This window comes from Brienomyrus brachyistius, chromosome 17 (assembly GCF_023856365.1).
Source record: "Brienomyrus brachyistius isolate T26 chromosome 17, BBRACH_0.4, whole genome shotgun sequence".
Taxonomy (NCBI): Eukaryota; Metazoa; Chordata; class Actinopteri; order Osteoglossiformes; family Mormyridae; genus Brienomyrus; species Brienomyrus brachyistius.
Genome location: NC_064549.1, coordinates 10,379,567 through 10,404,197, shown reverse-complemented (window position 1 = coordinate 10,404,197; position 24,631 = coordinate 10,379,567). Strand labels below are relative to the sequence as shown.

The 24,631-nt window shown below is 45.0% G+C and overlaps 2 protein-coding genes across 13 annotated transcripts; one reads left to right on the top strand and one right to left on the bottom strand.

Annotated features, from left to right (window-relative positions):
• Positions 1-318: 318 nt before the first annotated feature.
• six5 (SIX homeobox 5) lies at positions 319-8,410 on the bottom strand. Its single transcript, XM_048981421.1, has 3 exons — positions 7,659-8,410; positions 5,099-6,669; positions 319-4,875 (listed from the first exon to the last, which is right to left on the bottom strand). Exons 1-3 carry the CDS (start codon positions 8,351-8,353, stop codon positions 4,199-4,201), a joined length of 2,943 nt encoding a protein of 980 aa, XP_048837378.1. The 5' UTR covers positions 8,354-8,410; the 3' UTR covers positions 319-4,198.
• A 4,713-nt stretch (positions 8,411-13,123) lies between these two features.
• LOC125711944 (uncharacterized) lies at positions 13,124-23,740 on the top strand. 12 transcript variants are annotated; one of them, XM_048981419.1, is made up of 19 exons: positions 13,124-13,977; positions 15,406-15,509; positions 15,773-15,993; positions 16,307-16,395; positions 16,759-16,877; positions 17,196-17,416; positions 17,652-17,801; positions 18,122-18,250; positions 18,400-18,447; positions 18,536-18,661; positions 18,758-18,928; positions 20,082-20,188; positions 20,462-20,500; positions 20,657-20,935; positions 21,196-21,506; positions 21,626-21,804; positions 22,551-22,723; positions 22,959-23,176; positions 23,348-23,740. In XM_048981419.1, exons 1-19 carry the CDS (start codon positions 13,478-13,480, stop codon positions 23,596-23,598), a joined length of 3,435 nt encoding a protein of 1,144 aa, XP_048837376.1. In that variant the 5' UTR covers positions 13,124-13,477; the 3' UTR covers positions 23,599-23,740. The 12 variants fall into 12 exon arrangements, with proteins under 12 accessions (XP_048837376.1, XP_048837374.1, XP_048837375.1 ...); XM_048981417.1 differs by having other exon boundaries at positions 20,579-20,935; XM_048981418.1 differs by having other exon boundaries at positions 20,423-20,500.
• The last annotated feature ends 891 nt before the right edge of the window (positions 23,741-24,631 follow it).

The following is a 24,631-nucleotide window of genomic DNA, read 5'->3' as shown; positions in this document are numbered from 1 at the left end:
CGCACTCTCCCGCTTGTGTACGCGCGCACACACACACACACATACACACACGGGGCATAGTTACAGTAACCTCATCTGCTCAGACAGGCGCAGAGACATGCACCAGTAAAATCAGCACTTCTCAGTTTCACTCCTGCCCATCTGCAGAAAAGTGATCAGGGCAGTATGTAAACAAAGCACTGAACATTTAAATCAGAATTGAACCTCATTTCCAAGTCAAACTGGAGGGGGTTTACATGCTTGCTCGCTTATGGATAAGTACACACGCTACATTTACAGGACTCACTTGATGTAAAGACAAAAAACAAGACGATTCCATTCATTTTAAATGTTTATTACAATATCAATTAAATGGTTTATAAAAATAATACCTTTAAGTACAAAAATGTATTAAAAAATGAGGTGTTCTCCACCTTGAAACCAATTGTGTTTAAATACATCCCTCTACTAAAGCTTTGGTTACAAACGGCTGTGTTTGCGGATGTGTGGTGTGGAAGTGGGAGCAGAGGTAATCCAAAGAAACACCAATGACACCAGAGGATCCCGGGGGAGGAGCACAAGCGCACCAATGACATCGCGTGTAAGAACATGACAGGCAGGTACATTTAACTGTAACAGCTTCCATCATTGGGAGAATGTCCCCCCCCAATGCACACGGACACAGACAGACACATGTATTCCCTTGATCTACAAATAGTGTGCACAGCTTAAACACAATGTTTGTACATGACACAGCAGACACCCCCCACACACACACACACCTGAACACCAATACAAGTTCAAAAAAAATAAAAAAATAATAATAATAATAAAAATACACAATTCACAGAATACAAACCTTTGGTAAAGAATTCCTAAACAACTTTAAGTCCTATTTAGAATATATATTTATATATGCGTGCATATAAATGCTTAAAGTTAGTTTAACAGAATAGGTGTAGTTTCTATCGAGCGCCTACTTTTAGTCAGAGATCATCCTGAGGGATTGTAATACTTCCAAAGCGGAGGCCAATTCTGAGGATGCAGTGGAAGAGGTTAGACACAGGCACAGTAACACTGGCAGAGATTCAAGAGCGACCAAGAGCCAGACAGATGCTCTCCGAACTGATTTATGTCAGTCGACAGTGTAGCAAAAATAAGTCTCTTAGGTTCCTCCTTCTGTGCGACTCCCTCCAAATGTTTAAAATCTGACAAGCGACATCACAACTGAGACCCAGTACTGGTTGAAATAGATCAATCAATAGGACTTTAAAAACACAAAAGGCTTCTATTTTAGCAAGCTCACTTTCTCTGCCCAACTCAATCTAGATCATTTATAATCGACGACATGATTCAAACTGCGCCACAGCCTGTACGCCCCAGTACGAGAGCATCAGGTGACGTCATCATAGTGCAGGCAGACAATGAGGATGGATTCCCTTCAACCTGAAGGCCAAGTAACATTCTCTGAAATGCAGAGAACTCGTTTTCTATGTCCAGGCCAGTAATTTAAAAGTGATTCATTTGAAATGTTTGAAACCCCCCAAAAAAAAAAAAAAAAACCACACACTATAAAAACAGTGGAAACCTCCATGCATTCAATCAAGATTTCATACTGATTGGGAGGGAAAGGTTCAGTCAAGTGCAAGAGTTCATGGAAAGTTACTTTCTCAAAGCAACTCAGAAGACGTTCCTCACAAAGCTACGGACCCATAAAATGGTATAAAAAAAAAAAAAAAATTTAACGTATGGACAACTACAAGAGAATGCCAGACCAAGTGTACCTCTCAGACTGCAAGATGTTAAGGCAGGCAGAAATCTAGCATAGAATATCTAGAATCTAGAATATGATCAGCACAAGAGAACAATGACAGCAGCAGTGATGAAGCAGAATTAATAACACCAACTTCTTGTACAGGAGGGTCAGTGCAACTGTCCCTCAGTCTCAACACAAAACTCCCCCGAACAGCCAGGAAAAAAAAAAAAAAAAAATCCTATAACCGTAAACGGTAACGTCCAACTGAAGCCATTTATAAGTATATAAAACATATATTTTAGCCACCAGAGCATGATTTAAGTGTAACTTCAACAGAATGAAAGTGTCCTTCGCTGCTTGTGAACCGTTACACAATCACTCTGCTGTCCTGCAGACGAGCCTTCATGAACTGGAAACCTGGTGCCCTGCCGGTGTAAAATTTGGCAGAAAGACCACCTGTAACAGCAATCAGTGCTAACTCCACTCCGAAGCACTATCGATAGAGTATTTCTGCTCACCAGTAAAAATAATTATAAAATTATTAAATCATGAGATCCTCAGTGATTATTATTATTATTACAATAGCCTGGATTACAGTGATTAAAGGTACCATTACAGGAGGGAAAAAAAAAAATTCCTGCAGAAACTCAGACTGCCAGATGCGTAGAGCATATAATCATTTTCACAAAATTAATGCAAAATTGTACCTCAGCATCAAACATTTCGGGTGGCGGCCCCAAACAAAATGGAGTGATCTTTTAAGTCTGGCTATTTCAGGTTTCCGGAGCAGATATCAGGTGTGAATGTTGACGTCTGGAAATACATCTTTACAGAAACAAAACGTAAATCACTCAACGAAAAAATAAGACTAAACATTAACAAAAAAAAAAAACAAAAAAAAAAAAACTGCAACAACCCACAAACAAAACGCTCAAAACAAAACATTGCATGCTACTTCGGTTCAATGTTTTTTTTGTTTTTTTACACAAATAAAGTAATTAGAAAGTAATGCTATATTTATATATATAAATAAAGATGATTAAAAAAAACCTAAATCTGAAGTGTTTGATTGCATAGTGTAACAAAAAAAATACTTTATCAGTTAAAGTGTTCCTGTTTGTCTGACCTTTTAACCAAAAAGTCAATAAAATTTACAGAATTAAGATCCCAAATGTACCAACTGGAGATATCACAGCCTCTAGCATAAATTTCCGGTGGTTAAAACATTTACGGTACAACCAGCTCCGTAATGCAGTCTAAGACTTCTTGACCGAAATTTAAACTCATAACCAAATCATGACAGGCATGTAAAACACTACAAAAACAACACACTGTCTATGTTCTCCTGGTTAAGAGACCGACATGGCAGGGGTCAGTCGGCATTTCTCGTCAGGCTGCAAAGGGCCAAATGAAGCGGCGATAATGACGTCTAAACTAAGTTATGTGGGGACGCTCTCACAACTGTTAAATATTAGTGTTAACAGAAAGACTAAGTCAGTATGTCAGCAAATGTTGTGTCCAATAGCCGATTTAACATTCGGAAAACCAGCTTAGAGTAGCCTTTGTGTGTAGTGTGGTGCTCTTTGAGGCTGGGGAACTTAAATAAGAGTTAAAAGCACTTGGACATGGAGGAAGATCGTAAGATAAGTCAGTCTGCTTTGTGCTTGTGTGCTTATACGGTCGACACCACTGCATACAAGACATTAAACACCAACTTCCACCTATGTTGCGCCGACAGCCCTATAACGCATTCATACATCTCTCTTTTTCATCCTGTTGGATCTTATTTCATTATGTAATGCACACAATTCATTCATGCAAATTATGTGTAACACGACACTGAATATTTAATCAACTAAATTAGCAGTTAATATGCTTAATATACGTTTTATAACTTTCTTTGCATAATGAAATAAGATCCCAATAGAACACATTTGTATACATTTGCAAACCTATACATGGACTATCAGCATTAACACAATAACCTGTGGTTTTTTTATGATTATGTAAAATACTTTTACATGTTAATGTCTTGGTTACCATGGCAATGCTGACAGTGCTTTTCTTTACAAGACCTTGCCGGGGCAGAGATCATCAGGCTGGCGGGACGACCAGCCAAGAGGCACTGTGTGATGTCATCATTAAAGCATGCTGACGGAGGGCCGGAATTCCCCTATGGATGTTTGCGCTTAGCTGGGAAGTTGAGTTCCTGAGGCCGGAACAGGCAACAGCTGACAAGGCCACACTGGCCTCGTCTAATGCCGACAGCTCCGCAGCTAGGGGGCAGCACACGCTCTCCAGCCAATGGTCATTCTCCATTACAAACCCCTCACGCTCTGACCATTATCTGGACACTTCGTGGCCGCAGAAGATCCCTTAAACACGGCGATGGTGAATCTGGGAGTGTTTCGGGTTTGGAACTGTACAGATCCAATGGAGAAGACCCGGGTTACGACACGCTCATTACAAACCTAGGTCCTCATCCACGGGTACGGACTGGAGCTGTGTTAGGATTTTGGGGTCCTGGTCCATGTCCTCTGGGTCGTCCAGTTGCGACGTACCGCCCGCCTCCTGGTCAGGAGATGGGGTGTGGAGAAGGAGGCCCTCACCAACAGGAAGGGCGAGCAGAGCCGAGTCCTGGGGAAGGTCCCCCTTCCCCCGGACGTCAAACAGAGCCAGGCCTGTGGACGCAGAGAGGGACACGGGGCTCCAGGTGGACGGGGGCAGCTCAGAGGCGATAGGCATACTGGGGCTGAGTGTCAGAATGCTCTTCGGGCTATGTGCAGGCTGCGGGGGGGTGACGCCGCCGGCCGGGCTGTGCGGGGCGATCTCCGAGGCCAAGGCAGACGAGGAACCCTGGCCGGGGCCGGAGTAGAGCGCGGAAGAGCCAACTAAACCTAGCGGGCCTTCCGGAGACTCGAAGGAGCTGGTGGATGAGAGGGCGGTGGGCGCAAGGGAGATGACGGGCGCAAGTGCGATGCCCCCGTTGGTGGGCGCGGGGCCCTCTGGGGCAGGTTTGCCAGGCAGGTTGGCGAGCTGAACCCCAGCAGGTAACGTCAGGATCAATTTTCCCTGCTGGATGCTTAACCCGGTCAGGATGGGGGTTCCAGTCATACCACCAGCGAGGAGGAGGTTCCCAGCTGGGGGCAGGGTTTAGAAGGAAAGGAACACAGATTTTGCATAAGCGCAAGCATCATGCAGAGACATGAACCAGCATACATACTTCGATTTTAATATCTGCCCATTTATTTAGCTCACTCACATGCAGAATGAGTCAGGACTAGCAGAAATGCTCTGATGTGTTAATAGTAGAAGATCGATGTAACGATCGAATCAACGGTAAGTGATTTGTTGGTGACTGACCTGGAGGAGTTTTGGGAAGCTGAAATACTCCGGAACTCAGTAGCTGGACCCCAGCAGCGCCACTGGCTGGGGTCGACAGGCTCTGCAGCTGCTGGCCAACTCTAAAGGTTCCCTGGGTGACGCCCGCACCTGCGCCAGTGCGGGAGGCGAGGATCTGAATGGTGCCTCCTGGGGAGGAGAGCGAGAGGGAGGGGGCAGTAGGGACCACCTGTGAAAAGGAAAGGGGTCCTGGGGTAACTGCGGCCATGGAGGTCACTGGGAGGAGCTGGGGTAACGAGACGAGCTGGGATGTAGCGGTCAGCCCTGCTTGGGAGATGGGGACGACCTGCGTGGGTGAGGATATGGGGATCACTTGGGCGCCGGGTATCTGGAGGGCCTGTGCTTGGGGGAGTGCGGACGTGGAGGCCACCTGGTCACCCAGCTGGAGGGTCAGACCCGGCTGAGTGGCCGTCAGAGGGATGGTGACGCCGCCGTCGCCAAGCGCAGGGGAACCGGCCGGCTGCTGGGGCTGTACGAGACTGGGGCTGATGTGAAACGTCTGGGCTGGGAAACTGGGAATAGAAGCTTGGGGGAGCTGGGAGGAAAGGGGAGATACTGGGACCAGCTGCGAACAGGGGGAGACCTGGGGGCCGGCGTGCTGCACCAGCTGTGACACGGGGATGCCCTGGATCGATGGGACCACCTGAGGCAGGGAGAGCACCTGTGGGGATGAGGAGGCTGATGCGGACGACACCACCTGGCAGACCTGACCACTGGAGGTCAGCTGCGAGGCAGTGGAGGCGAGCACCACGATTTCTGGCTGCTGGGTGCAGAGAGGGACCACCTGACTGGAGTGGATTAGGCCCGGCTGGGACACAGTGCTTTGGATGGATTGAGTTTCCGGGAGTTTACATTTCTGGGCAAAAACCAGGGATGGGAGAGAGCTAGGGGAGGACAGGTTGGAAGAGGACGAGGAGGAAGAGGAGGGGGACAAGGAATTCGGAGATAAGGCTTGAGTGTCTTCTGCTTTACGGCCTTCCTGAATGGGAAGGGAGTTGAGGAAGTCTACGGTGGGCTGAACAGAAGGAACGGCGCCTTCAGCCGCCTTGGCATCGGTAGGCAATGGGAGAGAGATGGTTGTGCTGGAACCGTTGCCACTGTTGAGTACGATGGCAGGCAGACTGGCCTGCGCTTGCAGTGGGTTAACTGCCGGCTCCTCCAGGCCCAAATCCACACAGGCAGACGGTTTGGATATAACCTGAGCCCCATTAAGAAGAAGAGAGGAGTTGGTAGCAACCGAGCTCAGGGTGATGGTGTGGCCGTCTCCCAGTGTCAGCCCATTAATGATGACCCCGCCTCCAGTTCCCGAGAGCAGGGAACTTCCATTGAGGAGCAGTGGATGTGGGGCAGTGATGAAGCTCCCTGTACCATTGAGAAGTAACTGGCCTCCTGTGCTGCAGGGGGCACTAGAGATTGATATGACTGATGCGGTCTGGCAGCCAGGGTCTTCCTGAGACATGGATGTTACGGCAATGTCGTCAAGACCACACCTACTGGACTCATCCTCTGTGCTGTGATTGCCATCCGACTCACTGAAAGAAAAGAAAAAAGGGAAAGTGTTAAACGTAAACAACCATATATAAACTATATACGGAAGTGAGTAAAGTGCAAATTATTAATAGAAAATATTTTCAAATTTTACACATTCGCATGCAACCAGTGGGAAACGTTACGATATTCCCAGATTAAACAAATGATGTAAATAATTACTTGGTAATGACAATACAACTTCATATTCCTTCCGAACACCAGGAACACTGCCAGGCTGAACACATGACAGCCAGGATCTCCCCCCTATCTCTGACATGAATTAACAGCAGTAACTCCGGCATCTCCTTCTCACTTTTCGCCTCCCCTGCCCTCCCTGCCGCCCCGGTCCGCTGGGACACGGTTTCGGGAAACCTGAGCCGAGCAGGGCGCCATCGAGCTCACATTTCACAACAAAGTAACACGCTTCTCAGCCCGGGACGGCGACCTCACCTCGCCTCATCACTTTCACTACCAGCTCATTCAATCCGCCGGCCATTAAGGCAAAGTTCATAAAAACATCCGCATCTCCGCAAACGGATGTTTTTCTTTGTAAACAACACAGGCCTATAATAAACGACACATTCAGTGCAACGAAACCCCAATCCAGACGGGACCTGATGTTGTTCATGCTTAATTATTACTGGAAAACGTACGACCTACAGCTTCATGCAGATCATATGAGGCGGCGAGGATGATTCCAGTCCGTGAAGCATTTATATTTTACATTTACTGAGCGGATCCTGCTTATTTTTCCGGTGTGTTTAATCTTTATAATCAACCACCTAATAATGGAACTAAACGCTTATCATTGCATGGTCACTGATTTCTGCATAATTTACAGCGGACATAAACGCGGATGGATGATTACGGACGCGACCTAAAAATTTTGCTCTGGCGCCCGTCGTTGAAAAAAAAAAACATAGTTTTTATTAATATATTACAGAATAAAAAGTTAACAAAAAGGGGGAGGTTGCGCCGGACGCTGTCGTACCTTTTGCTGTTGGTGCCGGATGGGGTCCGGTCTCTCTGCCGGCGGTTCTTGAACCAGTTGCTGACCTGGGTGAGCGAGAGCCCGGTGATCTTGGCCAAGTGCCGCTTCTCATCCGGAGTCGGGTACCTGTTGCTGGTGTAGCACTCCTTCAGGGCGTTGCGGGACTTCTCTTTGAAGCAGTACACAGTCTCCTCTCCGTCCCATATCGTCTTGGGCAGTGGGAACTTCTTGCGCAGCCTGTATTTGTCCACGGCTCCCAGGCTGCGACCCCGGGACCTCTCCGCCTCTTTATACCGCGCCCGCAAGTACAGGTCCTGCAGGAACCCATGGTTGCTCGGGTGGAAGTCGCGGCTCTCCAGTATGGCGTACAGCTCTTTGAATTCCTCCCGGTGGAAGGAGACCAGCGCCTGGGCCTTCAGCAGGGTCTCGTTGCCACGTAGCAGGTCGGCCGACGAAGGGATGGTGGAGAGGAACCGACCCAGGCGGTCCACGTTGCCCGCCTGCAGCAGCGCCTCGCAGACACACGCCACTTGCTCCGTGGAGAAGCTGAGCGCCGAACTCTGGAAAGTTTGCAGCAGTTGCTCCGAAACATCATCAACCTCCGCCTTCTCTTCTTTCAGCTTCCCGGACTCCGGAGACAACTTCTCCGGGCTGTTCTCTGTTTGTGCCCCTTCCTCCAGAGAAAAGGAAGCCATTTTAGTGTAAATTTTTTTCCCTCCCCAGTTCCTCCTCTCTCCCCGCCGACGAGCGTCTCCGGCCGCTCCGCACGTCACGCCCCTGCGTCTCTCCGACCCCCTTTGGGGACTCCGTGCCACGAACGCTCACTCTAAAACTAAACCATTTACCAAAACAAATTAATCAGCCAGTATTAACTATACTAATAGAGAAGCAAAAAGTCTTAATGAGCCATCTAAGTTTAGAGAAAGAACAGCGGATTAGCTGCGAAAATCCCTTCTACTGCAATTTGTTTTTACTGATCAATGGCGAATCATCTACATATTTATATATTTATGTTTTGCTTGTTTCCTGTAAAGTTAAGATATAAGAATAAATACGCAGCTTTTTTGTAACCAATGAGATTGACTAGTAATTTAACAAATATACTATTTTCACTGCATAGGGCTGGGAATAACAGCGGGTATGCTATAACACGGAAAGTGACCTAAACCTTATCCTTGTGTTATACAAATAAAGCGCATGTGTTTGAGTAACTGATTAAAAGTTTCCAAACATTTCTGAGTATGCATTTTTGTCCGTTATAAAGCAAAAGAAAGGAAAAATGAAAACAGAAAGTAGTTAGTTATTTTATTTCGTCTCCCAACCACATTGTTGACCGGGTTGTGGGAGGGCCTGGAGGCAGGGCTGGACTGGGATTAAAAATCAGCCCTCAACTTTTGCCCATACATGCCCCCCATACATACATACCCACAACGTGAGTTTTTCCTGAGGGGATCCTATGACAAATTTTGCTAGCCCACAGCCCCGGCAGCCCACATAAAAATTGCCCGGTATTCCAGATGCAGAGGTGCAGTCTCTCTTCTGTCTGGGGGCTATATGTGGGAAAAGGTAGTCTTTCACTCTGAATATCAGTCCACTGCGGGACAATGCACAGAATGGGCAATTTAGTAACGGTAATGAGCCTAAATGAATTTGGACTTGGAGTGAATCAGAATCAGAAAGTCTTTCATCATCCTGGGGAGAGGTTGTTTGAAATACTGCACTGAACACAACCACACAATAAAGATGAAAATAGACAATGCAGCATGCCGCATACATGTGTGACTCAGTGGGCTAAGCCTCTGTGATCGGAAGGTTGCTGGTTCAAGCCTATTCTCAGCCTGCCTGCAGGTCTGTGAATCACGTAACCTTCAGCTCCGTGGGCACCACAACAGGTGTCTTCTCGTCTCAGCCAGCTTGCGGTCACCTGCAGAGAGCAAGTTGAGGGAAGCATAAAGGGAATGTTTCCATGGGGATCAATAACATATCGCTTGCAACAATTTATGTATAAAAGTAAATGTCTAGCACATTAAGATGGTGATAAATAGGTGGGAGAATATAAGTGCAGTAGAAATTGCAATAGAAAGATAAACTTGTGAGCGGAGAGACACTGAGAGAACAATTGAACTCTACTGAGCTATTGAATTATCATGCAAAACAGATTTGGGATTTTTTCCAAAAGGATATTTTGAAACAATATTTTTCATTTTTTATTTAATATTTAGCCCACAATACTATATAACAACTTAAGTGTCTACAGACTGTACCTGTTGTGTATATGCAGTGTTTTTTTCTTTCATTATATCAGTATTTTTGTGGATTAAGTATAGTAATAAAAATGATAATGTTACGTAATTAAAATGACACCCTGTAAGGGAACGTGTCCCTTTAGAGATCTGGATACAGCTGATGGATCTTAGCCTCTGACCCTGTTTGTTGTTTCCGTCACTGCAGCAGGAAACCAAATGATCCTTTAGCTCAGGCTCCACCATGCAAATGTTCAGTGTCTAGAATAGAATGCAGCTGAATGCATACCCACCATGCACTGCGGCACTGGCTTTAGCTGCAGTTCTGAGGCAGTGAAAATACATTTTTTTTAGTGTAAACCTTCTTACCTAAGCTTAACAATATTTGGATAAATGCAGAACACCTCTCTCCGTATTTATTATTGTGTGGCAGTGAAACACTGCTTCCTAGACAGTGGTATATAGTATTTTTGTATGAAGCAGAGTACCTGAACACGTGTGCCGGTGTGATCTAGAACGTGTCAGAGTGCCTGTGTAACTCCTGATGTGGATAGGTGCACGTATACACATACAGGCAGAGAGACATTGGGTAATGGGGCAGGACCAGCTACCCACATCTTTACTAATACACTGGAATGTAAACTTCTCCAGAGAGCACAGACAGTCAGACTTGGACTGCAGCTCTCCACATCATCCTGACACTAAGCCCTACCTGTTCAGCCCTGTCAGTCACACCAGCACTTACAACGGCAGCATTTGGTAGCTTTACAATGGTGGGACTTTGACCTTTTTTGTGTCCAGACATGCTCACTAACCCTTAGGCCGGTGTGGAAGATTGTGGGAATGTTAATTTAAAATATTAGCAACGACTAAAGCATTACTGTATTCATCATGCACACCATATATGCACATAGTAATATAGTCTCATTGCAATATACGTCATGCATGTATAGGACTTATGAAGGATTGGCGTCCCATCCTGGGTTATTCCCTGCCTCGCACTCATAGCTTCCAGAACAGACTACGGACTCTGGCAAGCCTGTGTGGAACAAGTAGGTATGAAAAATGGATGGATGGTGGGTGGATATAATATATAATTTCTAGAAATAAAGCGAATGAAAGAACCAATCTTGTTTTTCCAAGCCCTCTTTGTCGTCCAATCAATTATTTTCCTTGTTGATTTCTTGTCGACATTTCAGTGTAGTACCATCAGGATTACATGTGACTGAGTTTTAATTGAATATGGCTTTAAGATGTTAACAGCTGAAACATTTATAGAACAATAGAATAAGTCAATGGAAATGAACTGAAGTTATATATATATATATATATATATATATATATATATATATATATATATATATATATATATATATATATATATATAAAGTAACTGTGATTTTAAATAGCTTATATTAGGAGATGGTCAGTAACATTGTGGCTCAATGCATAGCACTATTGCCTGACACCTCCGGGGTTGGTGTCAGAATCCCATCTTTGCAATGTGTGTGTGTTGGGGGGGGGGGGGGGGATGCATGTCTGGGACTTCTCTAGAGTAAATCTGTCAGTCAAGTTAGGCCAATTGATGCTTCTAAATTGCACATAATGTATGATTTTGTGTGTGTGCCCTAAGATGCACTGCTGTCCCAGACATGCTGTATCCTAGCCTTGTTGCATATGCTGCACAACGTTACCATGAGCAGAATAAGTGGTTAGAAGATTGAATTTTTAAGAGGTTATTTTACCATAACTAAATCCTTTCCCCACATTAGACAGTTTCTCTACTTTCCAAACTCCTTATGTAGTATTTTAATATCCAGAAGCTTTTACAAATTGCAGAATATCGCCACCTCTTGGCCATAATGGAGAACTGCTCTATGATGCTTTCCGAGACGCCTCTGTGATTGGCTGACTAGGTCTGCTTTATGTAATTCCCCTTCCTGTCGTTCTCCCTACACGTACCCCCGCCCCAGAAATACGTTCCCGATTGTTTAATCCCGTACGTGCTACTTGTCGCTATTGTATGTGATTGGTTTGGAAGCCTAGTATGTGGGTGGGTGGAATATTTCAGAATTGGGCAACTGAGCTGCCCGTTTATTTTATGTTGCAGTGCAAGTTACATGAAACAAAAACGATATCTTGTTCTTCATATATCAGACGTGGACAGACTGTTTGTACACTAATTCACTAGCTACGTGTATAACATGCGCCTTGCGGCGTATATTTGCTATTTCTCAATGACGCCTGTAGAAGGTTTTATTCACAGTGTTGCCTTATTCAGTTATTCACAGTATCAGAGCCTTTCCTTATTGGAGAATCATTGTAACGAGGTCGAATTCAGGTCAGTTCAGGATAAATGGACGGTGGCCGTAGGCGGCGGGGGCGTGGCGCTGGCCGGGTTGTGCGGGGTGACCTCCGGGGCCAGGGCAGGCGGCCAACCGTGGTCATAAAAATTCGGAGAACATGTTAAATGTTTTAGAAAATTCTCTGGTTACCAGGATAGTGATTATATTTCAATATCGCAGTAATATTTCTAAGTCCTTCAAAAGATAATTCTTTATCGCAGGCTTCTTTTTCTATTTCAGTTATAGAAGGTGTACTGATATTTATGGTCATGAGGTTCTTGTGACGGGTGCTGGCAAGTATAGCGGTTATCCTGTACTAAACTCTGCAGAATTCCCCCCCCCCCCATTTCCATCCATCCATCCATCCATTTTCCAAACCGCTTATCCTATTGGGTCGCGGGGGCCCGGAGCCTATCCCGGAATCAATGGGCACGAGGCAGGGAACAACCCAGGATGGGGGGCCAGCCCATCGCAGGGCACACTCACACACCATTCACTCACACATGCACACCTATGGGCAATTCAGCCCCCCCCATTTCATTCAATATAAATACATGTTTGATATTACAATAAAGGTTGCCTTAAATTAATGATAAGTATTGGTTTATTTTCACGACGGTGTGATAAATTATAGTTCCAAATGTACTTTTATGACGTTGTAAATATCGGTAAGACTTTGAGCACAATACATAGCTTTATTAGAATTGATTGAGTGTAGATGTTTTGTATTAATTATCATATAATATTTATTTTGGTCTATTTCATTACATATAAGAAAAGCCACACAGAAAAATATGAAAACGAAATTTTGTTATAGCTTTTTAGGTTAGGAGTTGATGGTGCTTTTATTTTGAAAGGGTAACTTTGCAGACGTCAAGACACGTTGCAAAATGCCGAATGTACGCGGTCTTCTGTGGCTGTCTGTAATGGTAAAAATATAAATAATGCAATGTTTGTAGGCGGGAAATATAAACGCTTTCATTACTGACGGCTGAAAGCGGCTTCCCATAAAATATAAACGTGTGAATTATCGACGTGTTTCTTTCCGTGTGAATTTTTTTACATCTATAGGTGTGAAACAACAAGTCGTAAAATGTGTGGTGTGCGCATGCGCGATGCCAGTGTGCGCGTGTAGATAATGCTCGTAGTGGTGGAATGGGGCGAAGGAAAGCAATATACTAAAATGGCTTAATTTCCTCGGGAGTTAGGAGTGCAGACAACGAACACCACGATGTTGTCTCCTGAGTCTGCAAAGCTGAAGAAAGAGAAGGCGGAGGTTGACGGTGTTTCGGAACTGCCGCTGCAAACTTCGGCGCTCGGCTTTTCCCCGGACCAAGTGGAGAGTATCTGCGAGGCGCTGATGGAGGGGGGCAACGTGGACCTCCTGGGTCGGTTCCTCTCCACCATCCCTCCGTCGGCCGACCTGCTACGTGGCAACGAGACCCTGCTGAAGGCCCAGGCGCTGGTCTCCTTCCACCGGGAGGAATTCAAAGAGCTGTATGCCATACTAGAGAGCCGCGACTTCCACCCGAGCAACCATAGGTTCCTGCAGGACCTGTACTTGCGGGCGCGGTATAAAGAGGCGGAGAGGTCCCGGGGTCGCAGCCTGGGAGCCCTGGATAAATGCAGGCTCCGGAAGAAGTACCCACTGCCAAACACGATATGGGACGGAGAGAAGTCCCGCAACGCCCAGAAGGAGTGCTACACCAGCGATAGGTACTCGACTTGGGGGTGAGAGGGGGATTGGATCAAAAAGTTCTGCATCTGCATTAACACGTGAAATTTATACGCCTTAAGACGACAGAAAATACCATGGTAACACATCCGTTTTGAACATCTTAAGGTGTTTAAAATTATGTTACCACTACATCAGATTCTGAAGGGAACCGATACATTCAATCATTAGAAGAGAGAAAACAATTCCTCACTCAGTATAGCTTGTATGAATTGAGGTTAAGAAATAATATTGATTGGATTGGGCTTAAGAACTATTTATTTACATTGTCATTAGTAACATCTGAATTTTTGTAGGCTGCTAGTTTTTGAGAGAAGATGTACCTCGTGTGCTATATCATACTTATTCATTTAACATGGTGTGTTCGCCTAACTGCCCACTAGATGGCAACATTAGAGCACAAATTCCAAACTATTGATTTTTAAATAGATGGACACGAGAGAATTGCGTTGATTTTGATGTAGAGCTGGTATTATTAACGGCTTCTGATTCATAACGTCTTTAGTGCAGACAAGGGGTATTTTTTTGTAATGGCGATGGGAATTTTATTTTACATTGTGACTGAAAAACCAATTGAGATTGGTTTGAGTAAGAATATCAGGGTAAAAAGGTGTGTGTGTGTGTGTGTGTGTGTGTGAGAGAGAGAGAGAGAGAGAGAGTATAAAATTGAGAGACCACAGCAACATTATTAGTTTGTTATTTATCAGTTTATGTGAATGCATCTGTGGAAGATATACATTTTTTTGCAAACTCCAGCCTAGTCCTTCCCTGCTTTTCATTGATGAAGGCCTTCTTTCATGCTTTGTGGGTCTTTAAGAGCTTCTAGCAGTCATAACTGTCCTGACAGTGCACTTCACACTACGGAGCATTTCCCATTCCTTTTGAAGGTCACTTGAGGTCATCCTCAAATTCGAGGCACTGCCGGATAAATTGACAGTCATATGTGGCATCTCTAGCTTCTGCCCTCAACCTGCCTGGTTTTTCATTGTTCCCAGTGTCTCCTGCTTCACCTTTTACTTGTGTACTGCTGTCTCGGAGCCGAGAAGCAGCCTGCCTCACAGTGTAGCCTTCTGCCAGCAGAAACAGGATTAAACCAGGATTTAAGAATGCAGATTATTAAAAAAATAAATAGTGGTCTCTTAATTTTCTCAGAGTTGTATATCTCATATATATGTGCGTGTGTGTGTGTGTGTGTGTAAATGCGTACATGTGTGTGTTTTTTTGTGTGTATGTGGTAATTTACTTCTTTGCAGAATCTGGTGTTATATTAAAATTTGCAACGGGAACATTCCATGAAAATCCTCTATCATGAAAAGCCTTTATCAGACACCATGTGAAAAACTGGCTCCTTTGAACCGTTTTTATACAATTTGTTTTCTGCCTATATGTTATGCATATTCTTCATAATGACTTTGGGTGTTTAGGCGAGATCCGGAGCCTGGGAGGGTAGAACCAGCTAGAGAGCGACTCACCACGATCCGACTGGCTGTTCTTCCGAATGGCCAAGATTCAGTATTTTTACCAAGAGGTAAGTTATGGGATCAGGCTTAGACATGGATGGCAAAGAAATAATGGATAAGGAATCTTACGACTTAACCATCACAAGGATACTTAACTGAGGCAAATGCAATAAAGATGAATTTTATAAAATGAACAATCTAGAGTAGCTTTTGTTTTTAAGGGGTCAGTGTCGCATTGTGAGTAGCAGCCTAATTGTGAGTGTTGTGACATCACAAGGGAACCTGTAAAGCACTTATAATATTTGTGGTTTTTCTCTCTCTTCCTTCACAGTGGGATCATTAATTAAAAAAATCGTGGTTCCACTCTCCATGCCAGAGAGCACGTTTATTGAAAAAATAAGGGCAGAATTCCCTAGTTTACGAGGTGACTTCTGCCTTTGCAGAGTCAACAGACTTAGGAAAATCCAGCAGCTGGAGCTTACCTCTGTCTGTCCCGCTGCAATTAAAGCATGTCCTTTACTGCGAAGATCGGCCGTGTACATCAGACCGATGGTATGTTATTGTCACCTGAATCAACTTGCAGAGCCTCCCTGTGTGAACCTTTTGTGTGTTAAATGTATGTGTGACTGCTGAAAAAGCAATAAATAACGATTAATCACAAAAAATACTTGCAGGACCTCGCAAATATTACTCTGGCTATGACACTGTAGCGTTTTATCAGTGAATGAAACGTGCAAACTCACATCGAGAGTCAATTGCAGAATCTTGTAGTTTCTTAAAGCATGCCTAGACTTCTATTTATCTGTAAGAGGCATGTATAGTGTGACTAATCTAAGAATATGTTGCTTTGTCCTCAATTTAACAGGAAAACAGGGAGGAGGTCGAGAATGTGCATCAAGTGGGGGGTGGGAATGGAATGGAGTGGGAAAGCCAAGACATGGAGGAACAGAAAAGGTTGGAGGAGGAAGTTTTATTTTTGTACAAATAATATTGGATGTATCCTCCTTGTATCCTACTTTTTATTGCAGTCAATAGCCAACCTAATGTTTGAAGGAAGGAAACATCGCCGATGTACTCTAGCTAGCTGAGATTTAAAAAAAAGAAAGAAAAAGATTATATGAAAATGAGTCATTTTAGCTTGCATAGTTACGGTTAGTATGCTAATATTTTGCTACTTCAGGTGTTACAGTAAATATTAGTACCTGGATCATTAAGTGAAAAGCCCCTATCTGCACCTGGAGAAAAACTGGCACCTTCAAACTGTTTATTTCAAATATTATAACATGAGTGATTTTCTGCATGTGTGTTATGTCAAAGACTTCGCGTGTTTAGGCGAGATGAGGAGCACGGGAGCACAGGACCGGTCAGACGGCGGATGACTGCAATACGACTGGCTGCTCTTCCAAACAGCCGAGATACACTCTTATTTCCAAGAGGTAAGTTGGCGGATCTGGCTTCGACACGGGCGAAGGCGAGATCGCTTTATTTAACCACTGCTTATGGCTTAACCATCACGAAAATGCTTCACTTAGACAAATGCATGAAAGAAGAACAAACTATAGCTTTAATTTTTAAAGGATCTTTGTCACACTGAGTAGCAGCCTAATTGTGAGTACTGTGACATCATTTCCAAAAAATTAAGCTCTGTTGTTTTCAGTAACTCAGTTTTGAGTTTTGTAAATTGGTCAAAGTATTGACAAGGGAACCTGCAAAGCACTTACAACATTTGTGGTTTTCTCTCTCTTCCTTAACAGCGGGATTATCCATAAAGAAAATCGTGGTGCCACTCTCCATGCCAGAGAGCGCATTTATTGAGAAAATAAGGGCAGAATTCCCTAGTTTACGAGGTGACTTTCAGCTTTGTAGAGTCAACAGACAAAGGGAAATCCGCCAGCTGCAGCTCTCCCCTGTCTGTCCCTCGGCTATAAAAGCGTGTCCTTTACTGCGAAGATCGGCCGTGTACATCAGACCAATGGTATGTTACTGTTCAATGAATCAACTTGCAGGGCCTCCCAAATGTCACGTAGGTTATAACACAGTGACATTTTATAAGTAAACGACACATGCAGTCTCTCGCATGTACAGGTCAATAGCGGAATCTTCTGATTTTCTTAAATCATGGTTTTAAAACGCCTCGTCTTCTGTTGCAGTTGGAAGAGGCACGGATGGTATGACTAACGGGAGAATACGTTTTATCGTCAATTTAACAGGGGTCTGGGGAGGAGGGAGTCGGGAATGTGAATGTAGTGGGGGATGGAGTTGGAAAGGAGTGGGAGAAGCACAGCGGGTTGGAGGAACCAAACGTGCTGGAGGAGGAGGAGGAGGACGAGGAGGAGGAACGAAACGAGTTGAAGGAGGAGGTATGAGATGAGTCTTTGGTTGGTATCCATACTGTAAGACTGTCGGAACACTCTTAGGCAATGTATTTAGTCATTATTTTCCATTATCAGTTAATTTATTTGTGTCATTACAATGTAGGTCAATGATCTACATCCCTGCCGTACTTTTAGAGCGTACTCACACTAGCCGATCGGTACCTCGCCCAGGCATGTTTCATCCCCAAAGTCCACTACGTTTGACTTTCACTCCTCCTTTTGTGAATGACTGCATTAGGATGGATGCATAGAGTAACTGTCATTCATGCTTTTCGGTTCATCGAAAGCACATTCTGTGATTTCAGGACATGATTACAGATCAGGCCGACGATAAAGCAGTAGAGAGAGTGAGTGTGGGCTTGCTGGAATGCCGTGTCCTGCCCGGACAGCAGAATGAAGAGCATCGGCATTCGCCGGTACTAGACCGAGAAATGGTAGGAAAACGCAGGCGCAGTGGTATGGCCAGCTCGCACTCTGCTAAATAAGGGAAATGTTGATTTTCGCAGCAAAGACTCAGTTTTACGCCATTCTTCTTTGGGTCATTGTGATTGATCAGTTAAAATTAAGTTTCATATGACAACAGGAGAGACGACGAAGGCAGTTTCTGGAGCGTGAGCTGAGAAGAATAGAGGTAAGTTAGTCACGTATCGCCGTATAATACTATAATTCCTGTATTGATACTTATCACATAATATGTGTTTACATGAAATTGTTTATAGGCTATAAATACCAGGAAGAAAATGATGAATTCCATACCAGAGCCTGACAATGGGGTAACAGTCCAGTTTAAGTATCCTGACGGTAGCTTAAGACGGAGACGCTTCCTTCCTAGCCAACCTTTCCAGGTAATTTCTGTACCCCTGCGTCTTGTTCTTCTCCGTTTACAGCTACCTACACTTTATTTTTTAAAGCGATTAATTGATATAAATTTCACTTTCCAGCATATAGTTGCCTTTGCGGGCAGTGAAGAAATGGCTAGTGAAATATTTACGCTTCAGAAGGCTATGTCCTGTACCTCACTGCAAAGCACCCAAAGAGGTTCACTGGCAGACAATGGCATCACTGCACCGTGTACTCTGTACATTCTGTGGATGTTGGGGGACGCACTGGAGGTGAGTGCCTTTGGTGTGCATCAGTTGTGCGCTGTTCTGTGAGGATATCATTATATTTGCTGTATTAATGTATTAATATGCTCCGCATTTTGACTGCTAAATGCATTGGACAGCCCCCCCCCCCGCCCTCCAATGGGCTCACCACCTGTAGGAGGGGCCAAAGGGGTCGGGTGCAGTGTGAGTTGGGCAGTAGCCGAAGGCGGGGACCTTGGCGGTCTGACCCTCGGCTGCAGAAGCTAGCTCTAGGGACATGGAATGTCACCTCTCTGGTGGGGAAGGAGCCTGAGCTGGTGTGTGAGGTTGTGAGGTTCCGACTAGATATAGTCGGGCTCACCTCGACGCACGGCTTGGGCTCTGGAACTTGAGGGGGGTTAGACCCTTTTCCACTCTGGAGTTGCCCACGGGGAGAGGCGCCGAGCGGGGGTGGGCATACTTATTGCCCCCTGGCTGAGTGCCTGTACATTGGGGTATTCTGCGGTGGACAAGAGGGTAGCCTCCCTTTGCCTTCGGGTGGAGGGACGGGTCCTGACTGTTGTTTGTGCTTATGCGCCAAATGGCGGTCCCCCTCTTCAAGAAAGGGGACTGGAGGGTGTGTTCCAACTATAGGGGGATCACACTCCTTAGCCTCCCCGGTAAGGTCTATTTGAGGGTCCTGGAGAGGAGGGTCCGTCGGATTGTCAAACCTCGGATTCAGGAGGAGCAGCGTGGTTTTTGCCCTGGCTGTGGAACAGTGGACCAGACAGAGTCCTGAAGGGTGTGTTGGAGTTTTCCCAACCATTCTGCATGTGCTTTGTGGACTTGGAGAAGGCATTCGACTGTGTCCCTTGGGGAGTCCTGTGGGGGGTGCTCTGGGAGTATGGGGTGCTGGGCTTCCTTATAAGGGCTGTTCGGCCTCCGTACAACCGGTGTCAGAGCTTGGTCCGCATTATCGGCAGTAAGTTGGACTTGATTCCGGTGAGGGTTAGCAGTGTTTTCATTTTGGCTGGACTTCTTAGGAGAAACAATTAGCCATTTCCATGGGTAGTTAGCTGATTTGGGTAGACTTCTTCTTAATTGCTTTGGCAGCTCCTTGCCATAAATTGGGATGTGAAGTTGTGTGTGAAATTAAATGAGCTTTAATGCAGGTTAACATTGTCTTATCAATTGATTTCAGGATATTAAGTCAAACTCCTTCGCAGCACATGAGCAGACGCAAGCTGCACCACCTACCACAGTCCCCACCTTCTCCCCTGCTCCCCCTCCACCGGTCACAGTCCCCACCTTCTCCCCTGCTCCCCTTCTACCGGTCACAGTCCCCACCTTCTCCCCTGCTCCCCTTCTACCGGTCACAGTCCCCACCTTCTCCCCTGCTCCCCTTCTACCGGTCACAGTCCCCACCATCTCCCCTGCTCCCCCTCCACCGGTCACAGTCCCCTCCTTTTCCCCTCCTCTCCTTCCACCGGTCACAGTCCCCTCCTTTTCCCCTCCTCTCCTTCCACCGGTCACAGTCCCCACCATCTCCCCTGCTCCCCCTCCACCGGTCACAGTCCCCACCTTCTCCCCTGCTCCCCCTCCACCGGTCACAGTCCCCACCTTCTCCCCTGCTCCCCCTCCACTGGTCACAGTCCCCAGCATCTCCCCTGCTCCCCTTCTACCGGTCACAGTCCCCACCATCTCCCCTGCTCCCCCTCCACCGGTCACAGTCCCCTCCTTTTCCCCTCCTCTCCTTCCACCAGTCACAGTCCCCACCATCTCCCCTGCTCCCCCTCCACCGGTCACAGTCCCCTCCTTTTCCCCTCCTCTCCTTCCACCGGTCTCAGTCCCCACCCTTTCCCCTGATCCCTCTCCACCTGTCACAGTAACAACCTTTTCCCCTCCTCCCCCTCCACCCATTATAGTCCCCTCTTTTTCCTGTCCTCCCCCTCTACCTGTCACAGTCCCCACCCTTTCCCCTGCTCCCCCTCCCACCCCCAGTCCCTCTAATATCTCCTCCACTCCGTCAAGCCCAGACCTGCAGAACGCTGAAGAGTAGGTACCTGCACACAATGACCACGTCATTATTTGAGCCATATATACTTGTATTATGCAGATAATATAATACTGCTATCTCATACAGTATAATGTATTAATTATGATATAATTATGTTGTTCCTAAGAGCAAAGTGCAAACATATATTTAAAAAAATAATGATAAATCTGCATGCTGACTTAGCAGAACTTAAAATAGCGTTTGTGTGTATTTCAGTAGTGAAACATTTCTTCTGCTTTTTCCCTCTCCCTCCATACAGACCTTTCGTCATTGCTTCTGCACTAAAGACACTGAAGTCAAGGGTTCACCCTCTTGCTCCCTCGGCTAACCAGATAAATGTTCTTCGTAATGAAGAGTTTGACTGTGCTTTGAGAGCCTTTAGGCGGCCTGCCTTTGACCCAGAGTCAAAACTGGACATTGTTTTTATTGATGAGGATGGTCTGGGAGACGGGGCCGCAGATGGCGGAGGGCCTACCAGGGAGTTTTGCAGACTCTTGATGGGACAAATCCAAGAGCACCAAATATTTGAAGGCCCTCAAGAAGCTCGCACCCTGGTCCTCGACAGTGTTGGTATGTTTAAAGAAAAGGAACCGATTTGATATTCATTAAAAAAAACTGTACAAATCAGATCAACACAGCTTTATTTTGATATTACTATGATCACTTATCCAGTGTCTTTTTTTTTCTAGCCCTTCACAACAACATGTACAGAATTGTGGGCCAAATGTTGGCCGTTTGCCTGATCCAGGGAGGTGTGTCACCTAACTTTTTCTCAAGAAGGCTTTTCAGCCAAGCCTTTGGTCTTCCGTCTGTCCCAGCGACCACTGAGGAAGTGGTAGACCGCGGCCTAAAGGCTAAACTGGAGAAGGCAAGTTTAGAAATCATTATACACTTTTGACATGCTCTTGCCTTTCGCTTTGAAATACTAGGAGTGTCCTTTATTGGTGAAACGGTTATTCAGTGAAGTCCATTTGAAGGTAACTATTATAAAAGCCATGCTCCCATTTTGAGATTTCTAGTAGGTGGGTCTGGCTGTTTCCGTAATATCAACAGTGCAAGGCCCTGGAAACGTCACATACTCATAATCACAGTGAAATGGCTTGAGATTTTTAGTTTAGTTGGCAATTCCTTCTTATAATTAAGCAATAACATACGAGAAAGTGTGCAGTTGGACTCAGTTGATTTGGTCGTAGGCACGAGACCGCAGATAACCACAGCTGTGATGTATTGGAGTACAACTGCATGACTTCCAGTATGTTATTCCTTTTATACAATAATTCACTGAGTAGCATTTATTAGGTAACAGTAATAAGCCACAATGGATAATACTTTTGATAGTTTAAACATTAACGGTCCTCCGCAATAAAAAAAAAATAGTTCCCACCAGGCGACTGTTGCCAAGCAAGAGACATTTCAACTCACAGGTCACTCGCTCCCAACTACTTTGCATCATTTAAACTTGACTAAGTAGCGCTTCTCGGATACACCTGTGAAGCGGAGTGATACATCTGATGTGAAATGTCCAAGTGCAGTAATACTCTGATGACAGCACTCGTAGAGCAGCTCTTGTCCAATCAGATTTCTCGGTTGGAAGTAACTGTTGCATAATTTCAGATAAGCAGTGCAGAGACACTTGACGATGCCAGACAGGCTGTTAATGAAGCAGCGGATGAGTTGGATCCGATGGGAGCTCTATGGCACCTCCAGTCCTTGGAGCAAAGGAAAGAGCTGATAGAGGCTGCTGTCCAGTTTTACTGTGAGAGGCGAATCCAAGCAGCCCTCCAACAGTAAGTTGTCTGTGCTGTATTACAAGCGGAAAAAGTTCGACGACAACTGCTGCAAACCAAGTTTACATGACCCCTGCTACCCCTGCACTTTTCTCAAATGCATTTTACCTTCAGTTGATCTTTACACATTTTGAATTATTCGTTCCACTCTAATTAAAACATTTTAAGTTCAGCATGATGGTATTGGAGTAATAATATAAGGTACAGTATAGATCTTTCTTTTTTTTTGCATCAGACTCAAAGAAGGACTGAGTACTCTTGGTGTCCTGGAAGAAGTGACGTCACACCCTCAAGCTTTTGAGAAAATCTTCCTGCAGGATACAACATCCCTGAAGGCCAGTGATATCGTGGGGCTTTTCCAGGCCAGATCTAGATCATTGCCAGGGTCAAATCGGAGGCGGCTGGAAGCCAGAGCTATTGCCTTTTGGAAGGATTGGCTTCTGGAGGTAGAAGGTATGGAGCCCTGTGTCGGTTATTTCCAAATGCCTGTATATTCCATGAATTAAATAGGATACGTCTTTATTTTCTTTCATACAGCCTACTACTGGCTTTGATCCACTCTTTTGTCAATCCTCTTGCAATGTTGTTTTTTTTTTTTTTTTTTTTTGTCGTCTTTCTGTACAGGCGGACTAACCCACCCAATCGATCTTGAGGATGTTCTCATTTTTGCCACAGGCCTGCGCCGAATCCCAGCAATGGGTTTTGTGACACAGCCAGAACTGGCATTTCTCCACCCAGAGGATGGACTAGCTAGATTCCCAAAGGCAAACACATGTTCACTGGTGCTCCATCTACCTGTGGGACAGTCTTACACTGAATTCAAAAATAACATGGAGCTTGGAATAGGCTCTGGGGAGTGCCGAGTGTTACAGTGAATGTTTGGTATTCTGAATTCTTTTGTTTTTCTATGAAAAAACAGCATGTAGAATAATACTTTTACAGAAACACGTTTGATGACAAGCAATTGTATATGGTCTGTTCATTTTATTTTAATTAAACTTGAACAGTGAATTTTGAGACTGCTTGCTTATTCCAAGGCATATCGACAGTGTGATGACATGAGAACCTGTTTAAAAGTGTCATTTCCTAAACTGTCACTAGCTTCACCCAAATGATTTATATATTACCTGAGGTGTTCCAACTGTTCATTGTTAGGCTGCTTAGTCTATTGTCTTTTGAGGCAATTCACTAGAGGATGGTCTTTGGAAATCTTTAAGGATATTTTGAAATAATATTTTTTATTTTCTATTTAATATTTAGCCCATGATACTATATAACAACTTAAGTGTCTACAGACTGTACCTGTTGTGTATATGCAGTTTTTTTCTTTCATTACATCAGTATTTTTGTGGATGAAATATAGTAATATAAATGATAATGTTACGTAATTAAAATGACACCCTGTAAGGGAACGTGTCCCTTTAGAGATCTGGATACAGCTGATGGATCTTAGCCTCTGACCCTGTTTGTTGTTTCCGTCACTGCAGCAGGAAACCAAATGATCCTTCAGCTCAGGCTCCACCATGCAAATGTTCAGTGTCCAGAACAGAATGCAGCTGAATGCACACCCACCATGCACTGCGGCACTGGCTTTAGCTGCAGTTCTGAGGCAGTGAAAATACATTTTTTTTGTGTAAACCTTCTTACTTAAGCTTAATATTTGAATAAACGCAGAACACCTCTCTCCGTATTTATTAGTGTAGCAGTGAAACACTGTTTCCTAGACAGTGATATATAGTATTTTTGTATGAAGCAGAGTACCTGAACACGTGTGCTGGTGTGATCTAGAACGTGTCAGAGTGCCTGTGTAACTCCTGATGTGGATAGGTGCACGTATACACATACAGGCAGAGAGACATTGGGTAATGGGGCAGGACCAGCTGCCCACATCTTTACTAATACACTGGA